The following is a 20,444-nucleotide window of genomic DNA, read 5'->3' as shown; positions in this document are numbered from 1 at the left end:
CTGTAATTTTGATCTTCACACTTTGGGGGTTATTTACTTAATTCCAAAAACAGCTTGACCAAACTCCCATCCCCAATTTTGTCTTATTAACTCAAATTAAACGGAAAGGGAAAAAACTGATAAAATTGATCGAAAAACCCGAATCCTACGATTTTTTTCTGACTTTTATCCAGAATCAATTTTTTCAGGTTTTTGCCAGATTATCGGGCTAAATCCAGTGCAAATCATGACATATTCAAAATGGGAGAGGGACGTCACCCATTGATTTGACCTCCACCAGTCTGAGATGGTGGATTTTTGCATTCTGGCTTTTTGCTGCATCGGGGTATAATAAATCAGAAAAATTCTAAATTTTTGCCCCACCTGACCACATAAATTTAAGTTTTAGTAAATAACCCCCTAGGTCTACTAGAAAATCATGTAAACACTAAATAAGAATTAATTATATCTTAGTTGGGATCAAGTACAAGCTACTGTTTTATTATTACAGGGAAAAAGTAGATCATTTTTATTTAATTTGGATAAAATGGAGTCTATGGGAGATGACCTTCCTGTAATTCAAAGCAAGTGTCCAGATAACAGATCCAATACCTCTACCCGCACTTACAGTATTTCTGTGTTCGTAAATGGCCAATAATATATGTACAATTCACTTTTCTCTAACGTGTTCACACAAAAGGGCCCCTCTCTTTCTGGGGTCCTGTCCTACCCTAAAATCATCCCTAAAGTCAGGTACATATTTTTCTGACCCATAAATCTATCCCATATTGGACATAGGAATAAAAAATACAGTTTTGTTTTTTTTTTAAAAAAGATCCCAATGATTTTATTCTAAGAACCCCGTTTACAAATTCTTGCACGCATACATGCACATTACAGTGTCAAGGTGATATATGGTGTCATGTGAAATCGATGTTCGTGGCATGGTCGGTGTTTAACCCTTTCGCTGCCGGTGGGACCTGCCAGACACTCCGGAGCAATGTGCCGTAACCTCTTTCCAGCAGCAGAAGGGTTAAGGGAGAATGTCCTTGTCCAAGATGGGAGATGTTCAGCTCAAGCCCTCGGCGGTGATGCAGTCACAGAGGCTTCTCCGCTCCACCTTAAGCAGAAGGGTCTCTGTCTTTATGGGGAGAGGAAAATACATGTTGTTATTATTGTTATTAATATTTCTCCAGATTCAACTTCAACACATAGGGCCGGGCAGATTTATCTAAGGTTGAGGTGTATTTTCGAATGAAAAGAATTTCGAATTTTGAGCTATTTTTTGTGCACTTCGACTAGGGAATAGTCCAAATTTGATTCGAATTTGAAAAAAAATCGAAAATTTGAATATCTAAATTTATCATGTACTGTCTCTTTAAAAATTCGACTTCGACCATTCGCCTTCTAAAACCTGCCAAATTGCTGTTTTAGCCTATGGGGGACCCCCTAGAACCAATTTGGAGTCAATTGGTAGACTTTGAAAAATCAAAGGTTTTTTGGGAAAAACTTCGATCGATTCTAATTCGGCCGAATACGGAGCTATTTGATAGAAAACGGACCTATTCAACCCAAAAAAACTTTGACTTAATTTTGGTTGGTCTTTTTGAATTCGATTTTCGAAGTTTTTTCAATTCAAAATTTGACCCTTGATAAAATATGCCCCATTACATAGACAGACAAACACTATATAAGTGCTGTCCAACTTCTGTGGTACTGAGGGTCGGAATTTTTCTGGCCTATGTGGTGGAGGGCCGATAATGGAAGCCAGTGGTGATCACTCACTATTTTTAACCCACACCCACTTTAAGCCACACCCATGTTACCACAAGACCATGTCCACATTAATTGTAATAGCACACCAAAAAAACAAATGGTTGGTGCTCACTGCAGGGATATCACTCATGTGTGAAAAAGGTTAAGTCATATTTAGACATACCCTTAAATCCATCTGCCTCTTCCTCCACTGTGGATAACACAGTTCCCCCACCAGCACATGATTAAACAGCACATGATTAAACACCTTAGGGGTCCCTGAACAAACCCCTACCAGCCTCACGTCTCACAGGGAGCATAGAGCAGTTAGAGTATGGCACACACAGGGAGCATAGGGCAGGCAGAGTATGACACACACAGGTAGAGTAGGGCAGGCAGAGTATGACACACACAGGGAGCATAGGACAGGCAGAGTATGGCACACACAGGTAGAGTAGGGCAGGTAGAGTATGACACACACAGGGAGCATAGGGCAGGTAGAGTATGACATACACAGGGAGCATAAGGCAGGTAGAGTATGGCACACACACACACAGGGAGCATAGGTCACGGTAGAGTATGACACACACAGGGAGCATAGAGCAGGCAGAGTATGGCACACACAGGTAGAGTAGGGCAGGCAGAGTATGGCACACACAGGGAGCATAGGTCAGGCAGAGTATGACACACACAGGTAGAGTAGGGCAGGCAGAGTATGACACACACAGGGAACATAAGGCAGGTAGAGTATGACACACACAGGGAGCATATGGCTGGTAGAGTATAACACACACAGGGAGCATAGGGCAGGCAGAGTATGACACACACAGGGAACATAGGGCAGGCAGAGTATGGCACACACAGGGAGCATAGGGCAGGCAGAGTATGACACACAAAGGTAGCATAGGGGAGGTAGAGTATGACACACAAAGGGAGCATAGGGGAGGTAGAGTATGACACACACAGGGAGCATAGGGCAGGTAGAGTATAGCACACACACACAAGGAGCATAGGGCAGGCAGAGTATGACACACACAGGTAGAGTAGGGCAGGCAGAGTATGACACACACAGGGAGCATAGGGCAGGCAGAGTATGACACACACAGGTAGAGTAGGGCAGGCAGAGTATGACACACACAGGGAGCATAGGGCAGGCAAAAATAGTCACACACATAAAATTGTCAAGTGTCAAAATTATTCGGACGCCCTTTGACTTGAATGCATTTGGACAAAATAGTCGCATGTATAAAAACTGTCTTGCATCAAAATTGTCTTGCGGCAAAATTCAATGCTTGAATTTTTTCCGTTTTGCTAATTTTTTGATAAATTCACAAATATTTCAGCAGAGCGCCACAGATTCGCCCATCACTAATGATAACTAGGATAGACAGACAGACGGATAGAGGATATTCCTTATACTACTGTGATATAATGAAAGATATATAGAGATGATAGGCAGACAGATAGATTGATAAAAAAAAGTAGATAGATAATTAGATGATTGATTGATAGACAGATAGATATAAAATAAACAGAGAGATAAATAGATGATAGACATACATACAGACAGATAAATAATAGATGACAGATAGATAGATAGATAGATAGATAGATAGATAGATAGATAGATAGATAGATAGATAGATAGATAGATAGATGATAGATAAATAGATAGATAGATAGATAGATAGATAGATGAAAAAAATAAACAGATAGAAAATTGATAGATAGAGTCTTATGCAGGTTCTAATGATGTGTTTTGCTACAGGTTATTTTTATCCCTTTTCTTCTTATTTATTATTCTTTATTTATATAGAGCCATCATATTTCCCTTCAAGACTGGGTACAACAACACAGACCGAAACAGTGATTTCCCATGATATTATCATCTCAGTAAAACAAATCAAAGGTAAATAAAGCTTAGGTGAATACACAAGTTGATGCTATCTGAACAAAAGTCAGACTGATACCCAGAGAGAAGCAGAACGCATCAGTAGTAGACCCCTATTGGCCAATCTGCTGCTCATGTTTCAGAATGAAGGTACAGACAGGGCCCGATATCTACCCGTGAGTCTAGAACAGGGGTCACCAACCTTTTTTACCCGTGATCCACATTCAAATGTAAAAAAAAGTTGGGGAGCAACACAAGTATGGAAAATGTTCCTGGGGTTGCTGATTGTGGGCGGTGATTGGCAATTGGTAGTCCCTATGTGGACTGGCAGCCTAAATGAGGTTTTTTATGCAACCAAAACTTGCCTACAAGTCAGGAATTCAAAACTAAGCACCTGCTTTGAGGCCACTGGGAACAACATCCAAGGGGTTGGGAAGCAACATGTTACTTACAAGCTGCTATACACAACATGTTTCGGGCTGTAATTGCCCTTTCTCAAGACACTTGAGAAAGGGCAATTACAGCCCAAAACATGTTGTGTATAGCAGCTTAAATAAATATTAATCACAAGCAGTTAATCTGCGTCAGAGTGCTCTCCTCTCTCCTACTGAAAGTTCAATTGTTTGGGATGTTCGGTACATCTGTTCGGGAGGATTGATGCATTCATTCATCAGGTGCTAATTGGCAGAGCGCGGATTCCCTACTTCCACTAACATGTTACTTACAAGCCACTGGTTTGGGATCACTGGTAATGTACGTGTATGTAGAAAGAGCAGTCAGCACGACTTCTTACACCTTTCTTTCTTTTAAGTTGTGGTGCAGGTTCCCCAGTGGACACTTAATCACCAGTCAATATTGAAGAAATTGTAATTGAATAGCACCACTTAGTCTTTGTAAGATAAAAATGCCTTTATTGCAGACTTCTGGGCATCACAGCAACGTTTCAGGCCTCAAATAGCCTTTTATAAAGCTTGACAAAAGGCCATTTGAGGCCTGAAACGTTGCTGTGATGCCCAGAAGTCTGCAATAAAGGCATTTTTATCTTACAAAGACTGAGTGGTGCTGTTCAAATACAATTTCTTCACTGGTAATGTACCCCCATTGGCCAATCTGCTGCTCATGATCCAGAATGATGATCCAGACAGAGCAGGTACCTACCCGTGAGTCCAGATTGTATGCTGTCTTTTTCAGGTCTTGCAGTGCTCTCTGCATGAATTCAAAGGCATGGCAATCAACACAGGGGCGACCTGGCAACAAATATAGTGTTTAGGCAACTTCAGTAAGTATACAGTGTTTGTACCCAAAGAATATGAGAAAACTGTGATTATAGTTGCAATATCCAGGAACTGCTAAAGAACAGAGCTGAGTTTACATAACAGCAGGAGAGCGTGTTTGGACACAAACTGGAATATTGGTGGACTCATTGTTTTGGGGCCACTACCTCAAAAATAGTTACTGGGCGGAGGGGGATGCAAGTGTGCTGCTCACTACTAGGGATGCAACAAATCCACTACTTGGGGTTTGGCTGAATCCCCCAAATCCTTTGTGAAAGATTCAGCCTAATACCGAAACCGAATTTGAATCCTAATTTCATATGCAAATTGGGAACAGGAAAGGAAAAAGTGGAAAAAATAGTTTTCTTGTTTTGTGACAAAAAGTCATGTGATTTCTCTTCCCCCTAATTTACATATGCAAATTAGGATTTGGATTCGGCGCAAGGATGCGTCCGAATCCGATTCCTGCTGAAAAAGGACGAATCCTGTCCAAATCTCAAACTGAATCCTATATTTGGTGCATCCTTACTTACTACAAGTCCCCAGGACTGGAAATCTGTGGGTTCTGGCAAATGGCAGAGGGGCTACTGCAAGATGCTATATCACTATTTAGTGGGCTGGTGGGGGGTTGTTTGGGCCTCTGTATACTTGAAATGCCAGGGTCTTATTTGAATCCAAGTCCAGACCTGCCCGGGGCACACAATGGAGCTGCAAACACACTAATTACTGTCTCTGTCAATACCTAAAACATTGTACTATTAACCTTGTATTTCCTCTCTTGCTTAAAAAAGTCATCCAACCCTTTCTTGAAACTGTCTAATGTATCTGCCATCAAAATATGTTTTTGCTCTAAAACTACATGTTAAAAATATTGTTAATAATATACATTAACTTTTAATAAAGGACAATTCCCTATTGGCCCTGGCTGCTTCTGTCTGTCTGAAGTCTCTACAGTTAAGCTTATTATCCACAAGCACCCCACGGATTCACCTGTCTTAGTGCTATTAAAGGGCATGTAAAGTCTAAAATAGAATAAGTCTAGAAATGCTGTATTTTGTATACGAAATATAAACATGAACTTACTGCACCACAAGCCTAATCAAACAAATAATTTATGCTTTCAAAGTTGGCTACAGGGGGTCACCATCTTGTAACTTTGTTATACATCTTTGCAAGACTAAGACTGTGCACATGCTCAGTGTGGTCTGGGCTGCTTACGGATCGTCATAAACAAAGCTGCTTGAGTTCTGTATGGCTGGGAAGTAAGGCGGGGGCTCCCCCTGCTGTACATAAGTATGATTGTTTCCCTGCTCAGCAGTTAGGGACCGTCTGACAATTCCTACCCACAGCAGTAAATGAAGGGAGAATTTCACTGCATACAGTCAGGTTTCTTATAAAAAGTGTACACATTTTTTAATTAAAGTATATTGGAGATAGGTTTCTTTTTCATTAAAGAAAGTAAAAATTGGATTTTATTTTTTGCCTTTACATGCCCTTTAAGGGTTTAAGTAACCTGCATATTTTAAATCCTAAGTGCCTAACTTTACTTTTATCATCTTCCCTTTAGCTGCTCACGTCGGCAATTTGTCCAGATCCCCCAGCAAAGGTGACACATCCCGTATGAATGCACTCGTTCTTGGAACATAATGATGTATTATACATCCCATGCCTAGTGCAGCACTTGCACACGTGCACTGGTATATGGCTTGCTGCTATAGACCTTAGGGCCTCTTAATGGCTATGTCCACAAAGGTATTATAATCCCAGACAACAGTCTTTCCCATTTCTTTTTGATCACCTAGTGCACAGTGGCTGCAGGGCTATTAATTACATTAGCAATTAATTGTTATTAGTACCACTAAGAACCCCCAGGAAATGCTTGGTTTAGGAATTCTGCAAATTTTCAAATGATCACTTCACCACAAGGGGGCAATGTTTCCTTATCTTATACTCCTGTGCAGCAAGGCAGAATAGGGCAGCTCCATAAGCAGATAAATAACCCCCCTCTGTGCAGAATTACATATACCCTCATGCTTTTTTTTTTTATTAAGCAAGTATAGGAAAATCGAGGCTAATAATCCCTTTGTTTTTTATTTATATTGCTGCTGAACTCAGTATCTGATTCTCCCTTGCTGTTCTCTTCAATGCTGTTTCAGTCTAAAGGAACCACTGAAACAATGTAGCAACTATAGAAGTCATCGTTCCGTAAATAATCCGTTCCCTACTAATGGTGCACCAATGAAGGAAAAGGTAGCAAATGGGCAGGACATGGACATACACTTATTTCAAAACGAGCACCAATAGGCTCAGAACATAAAAGAGAGCCCTGTACTTACTAGGGATGCACCAAATCCACTATTTTGGATCCGAATCCCCGAATCCTTGGTGAAAGATTTGGCCGAATACCGAATCCGAATCCTAATTTGCATATGCAAAATAGGGGCAGGAAAGGAGAAAGTGGAAAAAAAATCTTCTTTTGTGATGAAAAGTCACATGATTTGCGATTCCGTTTCGGTTCGGCCAGACACAAGGATTCGGCCGAATCTGAATCCTGCTGAAAAAGGCCGAATCCTGGCAGTGGCATAACTAGATGTTGCTGGGCCCCACAGCAAATTAATTTTAGGGCCCCCAACATATCCAGTGTTTGTCCTGTTTTACCAATATATGTTGAAATTGCTCATCATGGGGCCCCCTGTACCTCCTGGGCCCCCCACTGCTTCCTCTGTAGTTACATCCCTGGATCCTGGCCAAATCCCGAACCGAATCCTGGATTCAGTGCATCCCTAGTACTTACAGAACCTACAAGTCAAGGCAGGTGCTATAATATTGGTGTAGGGCACTAGTACAGATAAGCACAAGTAGCTGCAGGCACATTGTGATTGGGTTTTTTAGGGGTGCAATTATTCACCCACTTTAATGCTTATCATTGTACCAAGCAAATGTAAATGAGCCCTTATCTGCAGTGAAATGGTTAACCTCATATGGTTCTAGGCAATAAGAATACTGTAAGCCTTGCCAACATCTGCTACCTTGCACAAAAGCTCACTGATGAGATTAAAGGATTGCAAGCCACATTACAATCATATCCTCTTTAATATTCTCCAATAGGAAACAATGGAGAAGACAAGAGAAGGCCCTAATAGAGGCCTACCTACCCTCTACCCAGCAAGGAGCACAGATGTAACTATAGATGAAGCAGACCCTGCGGCTGCAGGGGGCTCAGGAGGTATAGGGGCCCCATGAGGCCCTAATTCATATACAATTTCAATATATCTTGGTAAAACAGGTCAACCTCTAGACATTTTGGTGGCCTGAAAAATAATAAACTCTGGGGCCCAGTACTAACTAGTTAAATCACTAGCAAGGAGTAATACACTGCACTTACTTTCAGGGGGGATAGTGGTTCCAGAGGGTTCATCCGCTGAGACCAGCTTCATGAACGGCAGCCCCATCGTTAGCATGAGGAAGAGCATGGAGTAGATGCACCTTGATGTGCTTCTGGAAGGCATTGCCTGGTATCTATAGGATCAGCACACCTACAAAGAAATATACAATGATATAGGGGGCATGTTATAACAGGATTTATAAACAGTCCCTGTTAAGGCAAAGTAATTAAATGGCAAATTATCCATGGATGGAACCAGGGTCCCTTGGCCTATCCAGATCTCGAACACTGACTTGGTTTTCTGTTGAAGCTACAATTTATTATCCTTTATTAATAAACAGCACTTATGTCAAGGTTGCCCAGCACTATTTATAATACAGGAATAGGACTTGTTATCTAGAATGCTTGGAACCTGGGGTTTACTGGATATGGGGTATTTCCGTAATGTGGATCTCCATGCCTTAAATCTACTAAAAAATAATTGAAGGGATACTGTCATGGGAAAAAATGTTTTTTTTCAAAACGCATCAGTTAATAGTGCTGCTCCAGCAGAATTCTGCACTGTAAATCGTTTCTCAAAAAAGCAAACAGATTTTTTTACGTTTAATTTTGAAATCTGACATGGGGCTAGACATATTGTCTGTTTCCCAGCTGCCCCCAGTCATGTGACTTGTGTTCTGATAAACTTCAGTCACTCTTTACTGCTGTCTTCACAAAAATGGAATTGCTGAAAGTTTATATAGTGTAGTATTTCCACACTCAATTGACACACCTTCAGTGCATTTTTGTGAAGATATTTTTAAAGGCGGAGTAGAGCCTTAAACATTTGCTGGACTTTGGGGAGACCTCAATCCTGGGACTCGACTTTATATTTGGACTCTTTACTGCTGTACTGCAAATTGTAATTATATCATCCCCTCCCTCCCCCCCCCAGCAGCCTAACAACAGAACAATGGGAAGGTAACCAGACAGCATCTCCCTAACACAAGATAACAGCTAGCTGGTAGATCTAAGAACAGCACTCAATAGTAAAATCCAGGTCCCACTGAGACACATTCAGTTACATTGAGTAGGAGAAACAACAGCCTGCCAGAAAGCAGTTCCATCCTAAAGTGCTGGCTCTTTCTGAAATCACATGACCAGGCAAAATGACCTGAGATGCACCTACACACCAATAATACAACTAAAAATTACACTTGCTGGTTCAGGAATGAAATTTTATATTGTCGAGTGAATTATTTGCTGTGTAAACAGTGTCATTTAGAAATAAAAACGACATCATAAAAAAATGACAGAATCCCTTTAAACATGTAAATAAACCCAAAAGGCTGGTTTTGCCTCCTATAAGGATGAATTATATCTTAGTTGGGATCAAGTACAAGCGACTGTTTTATTATTACAGAGAAAAAGGGAATTGTTTTTAAAAAATTTAATTATTTGATTAAAAATGGAGTCTATTGGAGATGGCCATCGCATAATTCATGGCTTTCTGGATACTGGGTTTCCGGATAATAGATCCCAGACCTGTAATCTGTATTTTATTCAGTAATCTATTTTAGTTAGTACGACTGCACATATTTGGTTTTCTTATTGAGAAGGGCTCAGTATAAATGACTATGCTGGTTACCGTAGTATTCATGTGAGCCACCCCCCCCCCCCCCCCAATGGAGCTCTATAATTGGAGACCCCTATTGAACAAATTACTGAATCAATATTTTTTTATTGTTTTTTTCCATCTGTGAAACTGATCCTATATTAATTTCTATACCTCAGTGAAAAACCCTTTCATTTCATTTTTATTATTATTATTATTATCATCAAGCTAAGTGGGCAGTTTCAGAAGGAAAGGTAATGGGGGCAATCATCCACACAAAGCAGAGCTCAGCATAGAAATCGACCAGGATGCGGCAACCATTAATATCCCGTTGACAGAGGTTTCTGCATGATAGATAATCACAGTCTCACTGTAACAGGACTATTTGATTTCCAGTTGTCTCTTATTATAAGGCCCTATTTGATTTCCTGCACAAATACTAAGCCTCCATGTGAATCCCACGCTGATTCAAACAAAAAAGCAACAGCAGCTGCACCTCGGCCATTAGAAAGGAAAACACAAATGTATTGTCAATGGACAGTGAATATAGTAATTTGTATAGAAGAGCATATTTATTCTAGTAAAATAATAAAAGAGCTAAGATAAAACTGTAAATGAAATAGGGTCCAATAATATGAAAAACTGGAAATCACATATGCCCCAATAATAAGATATAACCCTAAACCAAATAGGGATGAATAATAAAGATAAAAGGTAATAATACATAGTCCCTATTAAAAGGTAAATCTGCAAATAACCAGATAAAGAAGGTAAACAAATATGACTAATAATAATACAAAATAGCCAATAAAATAGGGCCTAATAAGATAAAACAGGTAATTAAATAGGACCTATTATCAAAATAAAACAGGTAATCAAATAGGACCTAAAAATAAGATAAAACAGGTAATCAAATAGGACCTATTATCAAGATAAAACAGGTAATCAAATAGGGGATAAGGGTGGTGGGACACAGGGAGATTAGTCACCAAGCGACAAATCTTCGATACTGTGGGCGGCTAATCTCCCCGAAATACCTTCCCGCCGGCAAGAATGCAAATTGCTGGCGGGATGGCATACATATTGCTTCACCCAGGATTCCTTGTGAGGCAACTTCAGATGACTTTGGAAAACAAATCTATGTGTATGCCATCCCGCCAGGGATTCGCATTCTTGCCGGAAGGCATTTGGCGAGATTAGTCGCCCGCAGTAGAGAAGATTTTTGCTTGACAACTAATATCCCCGTATGCCACCAACCTAAAAAATAAGATAACAGGTAATCAAATAGGGCCTATTCTCAATATAAAACAGGTGATCAAATAGGGCCTAAAAATAAGATAAAAGAGGTAATCAAATATTGGCCTATTATTGACATAAAACAGGTAATTAAATAGGGCCAAAAATAAGTTAAAACAGGTAATCAGATAGGGCATAAAAATATGATAAAACAGGTAATCAGATAGGGCCTAATAAAAAAGGATAAAGTGGGTAATTAAACAGGGCCTAATAATAAGATAAAACAGGTAATCAAATAGGGCCTGAAAAGTAAGATAAAACGGGTAATTAAATAGGGCCTATTATCAAGATAAAACAGGTAATCAAATAGGGCCTAAAGTAAGATAAACAGGTAATCAAATAGGGCATACAAATATAATAAAACAGGTAATCAGATAGGGCCTAATAAAAAGATAAAGTTGGTAATTAAACAGGCCCTAATAATAAGATAAAACAGATAATCAAATAGGGCCCAAGGCTAGGGCCACACAGCCCACTGAAATACACAGGCTGATTTCAGCCCCTAATGCCCTAGCCTTGGGCCCTATTTGATTATCTGTTTTATGATATTATTAGGCCCTATTTGATTACCCATTTAACTTAATATTAAGCCCTTTTTTATAACAGGTAATCAAATAGGGCCTAATAATCAGATAAAAAAAGGTAATCCAATTGGGCCTAATAATAAGATAACACAAATAATCAATTAGGGCCCAATAATAAAATATCTAAGTATCAATGCAAATAAATATTTAGTCAGTTTCTTAGTAAAATTCCACTTTATATAAATGTAATGTTTACAAGTTTCCCTTGTTGTAGTCAGCAAGGTGAGAAGGGTCTGTCATTGTAGCTCCTTCCAAATGAGATCTACCCTGTCTGCTGAGCGGCTGATGTTTCTCTGGCAGTCAGAATACGAGGTAACTGGGCTACATAGAAACACACGTACTATATCTGCAGGGGCCTATACTGTGTCTGAAGTTAATACTGGAGAAGAGGCACCGAATATCATCCCAGTATATAAACATATAAAGGCACCCCACAATAAACGTAATGCATATTTATACAGAAACTGATGGTTTTAGAGTATCGCTTGGGTTTTTACAGTGAGATGTTGTATAATTCTCCTCTATTAAAGGAACAGTAACACCAAAAAATTTAAGTGTTTTAAAGTAATGAAAACATCATGTAGTGTCACCCTGCACTGGTAAAACTAATCTGTTTGCTTCAGAAACACTACTATAGTTCATATAAACAAGCTGCTGTGGAGCAATGGCGGAAATTGAAAACAGCTATATGGCACAGGATAAATAATGGATAACAGATAACACCATTAGACAGACAGAGCTTATTTGCTATCTGCTGTGTAACTTGAGCCTTTTCTCCTTTGAATGGCTGTCCCCATTGCTACACAGCAATTTATTTATATAAACTATAGTAGTGTTTCTTAAGCAAACACAACAGTTTTACCAGTGCAGGGCAACACTGCATTATATTTGTATTACTTTAAAACACTTTTATTTTCTGACATAGCTGTTCCTTTAACTATTGTATGGGGAGCTACATGTGATAGTTTAAAGAAAGGGTTGGATGCATTTTTAGCAAATAAGAAAATAAAATTATGTTAGCATTATATTATAGTATTAACTGAGGGACTGGTCTGGACTATTTGATATGTTTTGCCTTTCTCTGGATCGCCTAGAACATAGATAGAAATGATCTAAATAAGAGTGTTGGAAGTGTCTTCTAGCCAACCCCTTCTACTATGTATATATATATATATAAATAAATACATACATACATACATACATATGGTTTCCCAGGGGGCATTGCATACAAATCATGATTGATATAATAGTGAGTGACAAGAGCAAAGGAAATAGTCTTCTGAATAAAACATCTTCAGGCGGGGAATTTTAAAAAAACATGATCTGGCAGACACCAGAGCAATTCATTGCCAGTATAATTTATGTTACGTTACACAGTGATGTGCATTCCCTTTCAGTGAACATCCATAAGAGCAATTGGACTTGTCATGCTAAGTAATGTACGACTCCAGATCCCTTTGCGCCTGTACGCCACAAGTGATTAAAGGAAAGTATCAGGACCTCATGCCATCATTCCTTTCCTTTTCCATGCCTTATTATTCCCTTTCATCCACTGTTCCAAGCCACAACTATTTATTTGCCCACTGTAATTTCTAAGCACACACACATATTTGTCCTCTGCTGCCTCTCCATCTGTTTAAAGGTGGCCAAACAAGTTACAATAACAAGATTGTCTGTTTTCTCTACTAACATTTAGAGCTAAATTGTCAGATATATAGGTGGAAAGAAAATAATTCTACCTATATCTGATGGTTTATCATTAACTCTTGGCCAATGTTTAGGCACCTTCAAAGACGGCCAATAAAATGTTTTCGCCTTGGCCGATCGAAGAGACGACTGATATCCAAGTCTTTTGCCTTCTCATCTCCCACCATACACACACACTGGATATTGTGTGAAACGATTATATTTATGAGTGTATGGACCACCTGAACTCTTGTTCCATCTCATTTCTCCTGGCCAAGAGCTGATTGAGAGGTCTTCTTTTATAGATGTGACTCCTGCTTGTCGACTACTAAGGCTTTCAATTTACTTGGAGCTTGGAGCTTTCTCTGGCCTTCCTTGGCCCTTATAAAGGCTTCACCACGGCTTTTGCAGAATGTGCCTTGCTATAGTGATCCCCTACCAGCTGCTTGTGAGCAACAACTCACCAACCCTTTTGGTGTTGCTCTCGGTGGCCTCAAAGCAGGTTCTTATTTTTGAATTCCAGGCTTGGAGACAACTTTTGCATAAAAACTAAGTGCACTGAAGGCTGCCAGGCTACCAATAGCCAATCACAACCCTTATTTTACGCCCCAAGGACTTGTTTCATGTTTGCATTGCTCCCCAACTCTTCATACATTTGAATGTGGCTCACAGGTGAAAAGAGTTGGGTACCCCTGCTATAGAGATTCATTGTTATCTGTGTTACTTAGTTCTCTGTGTTATATTGTTTTATTTGCACAGAAAGCCCTGCAGTCTGAAAAACCTGAAGGGATTACGGTCAAACATTTGGTCAAGTCCCTTAATGACAATATTTTAGATACAGAAAACATGGCTAAAAACTTTCGCTGCCTCATTGGCAACAATGGGAATGGTAAGGGGTCATTTAAGAGGTTTGGATGCCATGGTTTGCATGGGGGAATTAATGCTTCTTCCTCATTTGCTGGGGGCAATGAAGCTGTCCAGGTTGGCTAGGGCTTAGCTTGGCCCAGCACTGGATTGCACCCTGGTTGGAATCAAACCTATGACCCCAGCACTAGAAAAGCAGCAATGTTATCCATGTCCCTGTAAAAGCCAAACCGTACAGGGTCCCCTATTAGAATGACCCCACACTAATGCAACAATCGCCAGAAGTTTACTAGTCCAGATGCGACACTTAAGGAATTTATCCTATTTTAGGGATTTTTAATTTTTATGGCTTTGAGCTCCCTTACAGGATAACTAGAGAACCATTTTGATGAATTTAGACTTGTTATAATGGTTGCAGAGCTGAGCAAAGGACAACATCACATGCAGATACAGGTCACAAGCAACAATATACAAGGGCGTTAAATAAAGAAATGACCTTGCCCTGCATTGTGAGCAGCCCATGTACACTGTTTATGAAGCTGCCCAAAGATATGGGGGAAAAACAATCACAGTATGGATTTTTCAATTGGTCCATAGAGTACAATACACACTGGAAGCAACAGTGGCTTTGCCTGAGACAAAAGATCACAACCGCAGTTCTCAGAGATTTGCTATGTGCCTAATTTACACTCAGTATACAATGTAGGCAAACACAATCAAATCAACTAAGATAATATGCCATAGTTAATACTAGTATAAACATTTATGTCTCTAAAGAACACTTGGCATATTACACCACATATTATCATGCCTTTTGGCATCTTAAGTGTATATTGTGCTGGAATCTGGATCATCAACATTAATCCAGAGCTGAGATGAACTACAAGTTTTACATGTGGTCGGACTGAATTCTAGATTTGGGCATAAATTCACCCTTATAAGTCTTAGGCATTTGCCCATCTAATAATTTCAGGTTCCCCTAGATGTTCCCCTAACTGGTGTCTATGATGGATATTTCATACTTTCTTAACACGCACCAATGAAAGAATATTGTATGAGCATCTGGTGATACAATATATATAGATATATACTGTATAAATATGAATATGAAAGAAAAAAGAATACCTAAGCTTATTCTGTGAGCATAATATTGCCATTGTCACTAGTGACTTCAAATTGGGTCACTCTACCACAGACAGAACTGTATGGTGTGCTGAAATTAACTAAAAAAACTAAGGAAAAAAACTAAAACGATTAATGAAAAATATTTTACTTCTTCACTTCTACGTATGCAGCTCCCTCTGAACTTATATGTAAAGATATGGCAAGGTCACATGAGTGGACGTTTACCTGTTTTAGCCACCTATATGCAGGCTGTAATGGGATTGTATGTAAATAGATATATCTGGTCAGTTTGGACCAGATATATACGTAGCCAAAAAGATAATCATCTGAAGTGATACGGGCAGCTTTATACATTCTCAGGATAGTCATTCCAGACATGTGGTTGCACTATACCCTCACCTTAGCAAACTTAACCCTTGATTTAGGATAAAGGCAACATAACATACAAACAGTGTAAAATAATACAAGCATGAATATATGTAGTGCTATAGTAAGTTGAGTGCACCGTTCTCTACTATGAGCTTCATCCCTTATACTGTGTTCCGGATGAGACCTTAATACTTAGGGGATAAGCCCTCGCAAACGGTGTGGAGGCATGGGTGTAGTGTAACTGTAACATGGTGCAGGGTGCAATAATTGTGCGTCAGTGGTTCTTATAACTTAACCAATGAACGTATTTATTGTACAAGAACATCCACAATAGAGTGTACATATAGAGCAAGCAAGATAATAGAGTAACAGTGGATAGGCATATACTCACAGCACCTTTGGGCAGTATCATTTCCTGAAGGGAAGAGAACACGTACAGCAGCATGTACTTGGGATACACCCAGCTTTGAGCCTTTTCCCTAAGTGGAACCTGAGGGAAATCTCTACATCCAGGGTCTGTACACTTAGTCCCTACTTGCCCTACTGGGCAATTAGTACCCAGGTTTATAATCCCACTCACAATCTTCGGAGGAGCCTCAAACTGCTCAACTAAATAGCCTGTCTATCTGTCACTCCTAGAGTGACCACTTAAGGTGAGTAGCCTTTCCTTACTAGACCTGACCTGTCTAGGTTCCACTGGATACCCTGACTGCCTGCTCAGGCCAGAACTTGCACAAAATGGACCCAGCACATGGCTGCCCAGGACTTTATACTTTAGCACAGTACCATCTACTCCGCACTGGCAAGACAAGGAAAAAGGTCCCCCTCCAAATGTATTTTAGGACCCAGTTAGACGTCTATAACACGAGGGGACTGCCTGCTAAATAATACTGGGAGACTAATTTATCAGTCCCCTACATATACGCAAGAGAATGGAATAAGACACTGTCAGTAGTGATTGTGTAGGATCAGCAGAATATGGACATAGCTAATGTTTCTGCAGTATAGTTACAGTGAATAGTATTTCTTAGGCTGACAAAGTAGGCAATCAAACATTGTACCTATATCCCTTGTCAGGTCCCTGGAGCGACCGCCACCTCTAAAAGCTTTCAACAATCTCTTTCATCTCGTTATTTTATGCCTTATTTCTGTCTTGGGCTACAATGCTTACAAACCTCAGAAGAAGGGGAAAAAAAAAAAAAAAAAAAAAAAAAATATATATATATATATATATATATATATATATATATATATATATATATATATATATATATTACATACTTGAAGTTCTGGGGTCAGGAGGAATTGTATTTGATAATTTATAATAACCTTCTATCAATGCAGTCCTCCTTCTCTAGATGGATAGGGAATAAACATAGGGATCACAAAAAAAGCACGCACCCGGGCAGGGAGCCTTGGATGAGATTGTGTGAGTTCTAGTTCAACTATATCTGGAGAGCAGCAGGTTGGACATCAATGTGTCATGTAGTTCCCTCATCTGCTTAGTCATTGCTTAGTTATTAAAATATTTGGAGGGCCGCAGGCTGAACCTTTGAAATACTGTATATGTAATTTTTTCTCCCCAACAGATGGAGCACTAAGTTTTCCTGCCTTGTCACCCAATCCTCCCCTGCCTTCCTCTGACAATACAATTTGTCATCATTTCCAAATCCGACTAATTACATCACATTTCATACTTATAACATACAGGTCTACACAAAATGCAACCATTGATCCTTTATTTTTCATTTGAAGGAAGTTCTTTTTGGACAAATAATGTTATCTTTGAACGAACCACCAAATATGAGAAAAGCAACTGTCAGCTGAATAAACAAGCCTGTGCTCATTACAATAAACACACACACACAAATCAATACAGCATGTAAAGGGTTAAAGTGGGATCATTAACATACACCCCTCTCTTCCCCCAGCCAATAAAAAGGGTCAAAATAAATAAATACGGTGTCCCTATGCAGCAAATGTAACAAGACAATAGCCTGCAGTGCCATGGCATAACTGGGACTCTATTGTCTCTGCAGGGAAAATAATCCCCGTCATTAACTCATTCTGTGCCTGACTGACCAGTGATTATAAGATTTTAGCAGTAAGAGTAAAATCAAATACCTATTACTGTTGCTGCTTTTCAGTCTCCCGAAAAGAGGATAAGATGTTACAGCATTCGGAGGGTCTCACCAGGAGCCCATTATGTACAGATTAGAGGGGATTTGATTGGCCTCACAAAGCCACAAAGCACTCTACTAATTGCAGCGCTACATCGTTTGTAATGGTGACCTAACAATGCTCAAGGTTAACATTTAGAAATGGTTCTAGTGTTAAAAACCCCCATGCCTTAATCATTTCAGTTCCCCAACATCATTACACAGATCTCCATATAATCTCTGAGTTTCCTTTAAATGTCTAAGACCAAATTCAAAATACTGTGTGTCTATTATATATATATATATATATATATATATAAATATGAAATATAAATATTTGTCATGAGAGGGTACCTGATAATGCCCGTCTCTCTCTCTCCTTTCCCTTTGTCGCCTCCGTGTCAGAAATGGCTGCTTCAGGCTGGAACCAGAGAAAGGCTTTCCATACAGTGAATTAGGTGATGCTTGTTACCATGGTGAAATGTCATAGCAACAGATTACCATCGACGATGGTACCCAGGAGAAAACTGACAGATTTGCAGAGGGGGGTGGCGGTGCTGGGAGGATTGCACTGAGCTGGGAAAGGCAGATAATAGGAAGGTGTTAGATTAGCGCATTTCTTTTTAATAAAATGAATTCAAAATCCTAAACCCAAGCCAAATCAGCTTATTATCAAGGCTAGAGAGAAGCAGGGGAAAGAGAAACCATGTGACTGCTGAACTACAGTTCCCATCATCCTCAGCAGAGAGATTAAATGATTGGTATGTGCTTCTTAAAGGGGTTGTTCACCTTTGAGTTAACTTTAAGTATGATGTAGAGAGTGATATTCTGAGACAATTTGCAATTGGTTTTCATTATTTGTGGTTTTTGAGTTATTTAGCTTTTTATTCAGCAGCTCTTGAGTTTGCGATTTCCGCAATCTGGTTGCTAGGGTCCAAATTACCCTAGCAATAAGAGACTGGAATATGAATAGGAGAGGCCTGGATAGAAAGATGAGTAATAAAAAGTAGCAAAAAATAAATGTTTAGCCTTACAGAACATTTGTTTTTTTTTAGATGGGGGTCAGTGACCCCCATTTGAAAGCTGGAATGAGTCAGAAGAAGACGACAAATAATTGAAAACTATAAAAAAAAATAAAGAAAAGTTATAATTAGCCATTCTCTAACACAGTAAAATATAACTTTAAGGTGAATCACTCCTTTAATGAGGTTCAGGGCCCTCTTATTGCTTCTCATCAGTTAATGAAGCGGAGACTGTTACAATAGTGCAATAGGGCAATGGCGGGTTTGCGTGATAGTGGAGATTGTGCTACTTCCGGTGCTTGGGGTTAATGTTACATGTAATTCTTTTTGTGCTGCTCCAACTGTCACAACCCACCGATCAAGATGGTGATATCTGTAGGCAGGGTAGGACTGGACTGGCGGGACACCGGGAAAAAACCTGGTTAGCCCTGGACCTCATGGACCTCACCAACCCAAACCCGCTCTCCTGGACTCTGTAAACCAGTCTCTGCTTCCTCTCCCCCAATCACAGCAATGGAGGAAGAGATGCATAGTGCGGGGGGCACACAGGGGACACATCACACCAAGTGGTTGTCTGCGCTGCGTTAGGAGGGAAGCCATTAAAGTCGCAGCCCGTCGGTCCCCAGACACCCCAATCTGACACTGTCTATAGGGTTCCACAGCATCAAGGGGCGCACTTGCATATGATTCAACAGAAGAAGAAGAAGGACAATGCACTTGGTGCAACTATAAGAAAGTGCAATAAGCATGTTTTGATGCAAGAGGGGTCATTTATGACTGCAAGTGCAGTTGAAGGCTGATGAATTAACTGCACTAAAATCCCATTCATTAAAGGTAACTTGTGTATAGATGCATTTATCATTGCTGCCTTCCTCCTGCCTCCTGTTCTGATTCAAGTCTATTAACGCAGGGGAACCCTGTGGCTACTGTTACCTCTAAAGGTGGGGTTAGCTCCGGGGATCCAAACGTAGGCTGCATTGACAGCAGACTTAGCCTGAAATATCGCACAAACACAACATTTTGACGGTGAGGACAGAGCAAGTGCACTTTTGATGCATTAGCTGCGACTGTGTAATGTGCAATTCTCCCTGGTGACTGCAAACATACTGGAATCAAGGGGGAAAAAACACTGCACTGTGGGTAAAAACATGGCGATCTTTGTCCTAAATTGAACTTTGCACACTGAACATGCACTGAACAGTAAATGACCCTTAAGGGGATGGTTCCTTCAAACATCTAGTTGGTTTCTGTTAGCCAGAAATAAAGATTTTTCCAATTACTTACTATTTTCTATGTGTGACTATTTTTCTAACATTGAAGTGTAAAGTTTCATTTTTCACCTTTTAAAGCAGTTCTGGGAGGGGGGGTCGCTGACCCCGTAAACTGTTCTAAATTGTTACATTTAGTTGATACATTTCTTATCTTTGTCCCTGCTGAGCAGAATTCCTGAGTTTCATTACA

At 39.8% G+C, this 20,444-nt stretch overlaps 1 protein-coding gene across 1 annotated transcript; it reads right to left on the bottom strand.

The window, feature by feature from the left end:
* Positions 1–797: 797 nt before the first annotated feature.
* Positions 798–18,461, bottom strand: c4orf48.L (chromosome 4 open reading frame 48 L homeolog). The gene is made up of 4 exons (XM_041587583.1): positions 18,316–18,461; positions 8,285–8,435; positions 4,784–4,872; positions 798–1,120 (listed from the first exon to the last, which is right to left on the bottom strand). The coding sequence occupies exons 2-4, from the start codon at positions 8,406–8,408 to the stop codon at positions 1,049–1,051; spliced, it is 285 nt and encodes a 94-aa protein (XP_041443517.1). The 5' UTR covers positions 8,409–8,435; positions 18,316–18,461; the 3' UTR covers positions 798–1,048.
* Between the last annotated feature and the right edge of the window lie 1,983 nt (positions 18,462–20,444).

The sequence above is a fragment of the Xenopus laevis genome, chromosome 1L (genome assembly GCF_017654675.1).
Source record: "Xenopus laevis strain J_2021 chromosome 1L, Xenopus_laevis_v10.1, whole genome shotgun sequence".
NCBI classification, from domain to species: domain Eukaryota; kingdom Metazoa; phylum Chordata; class Amphibia; order Anura; family Pipidae; genus Xenopus; species Xenopus laevis.
Note: the sequence above shows the minus strand (reverse complement) of the source record. Positions and strands in the feature narration are given on the sequence as shown.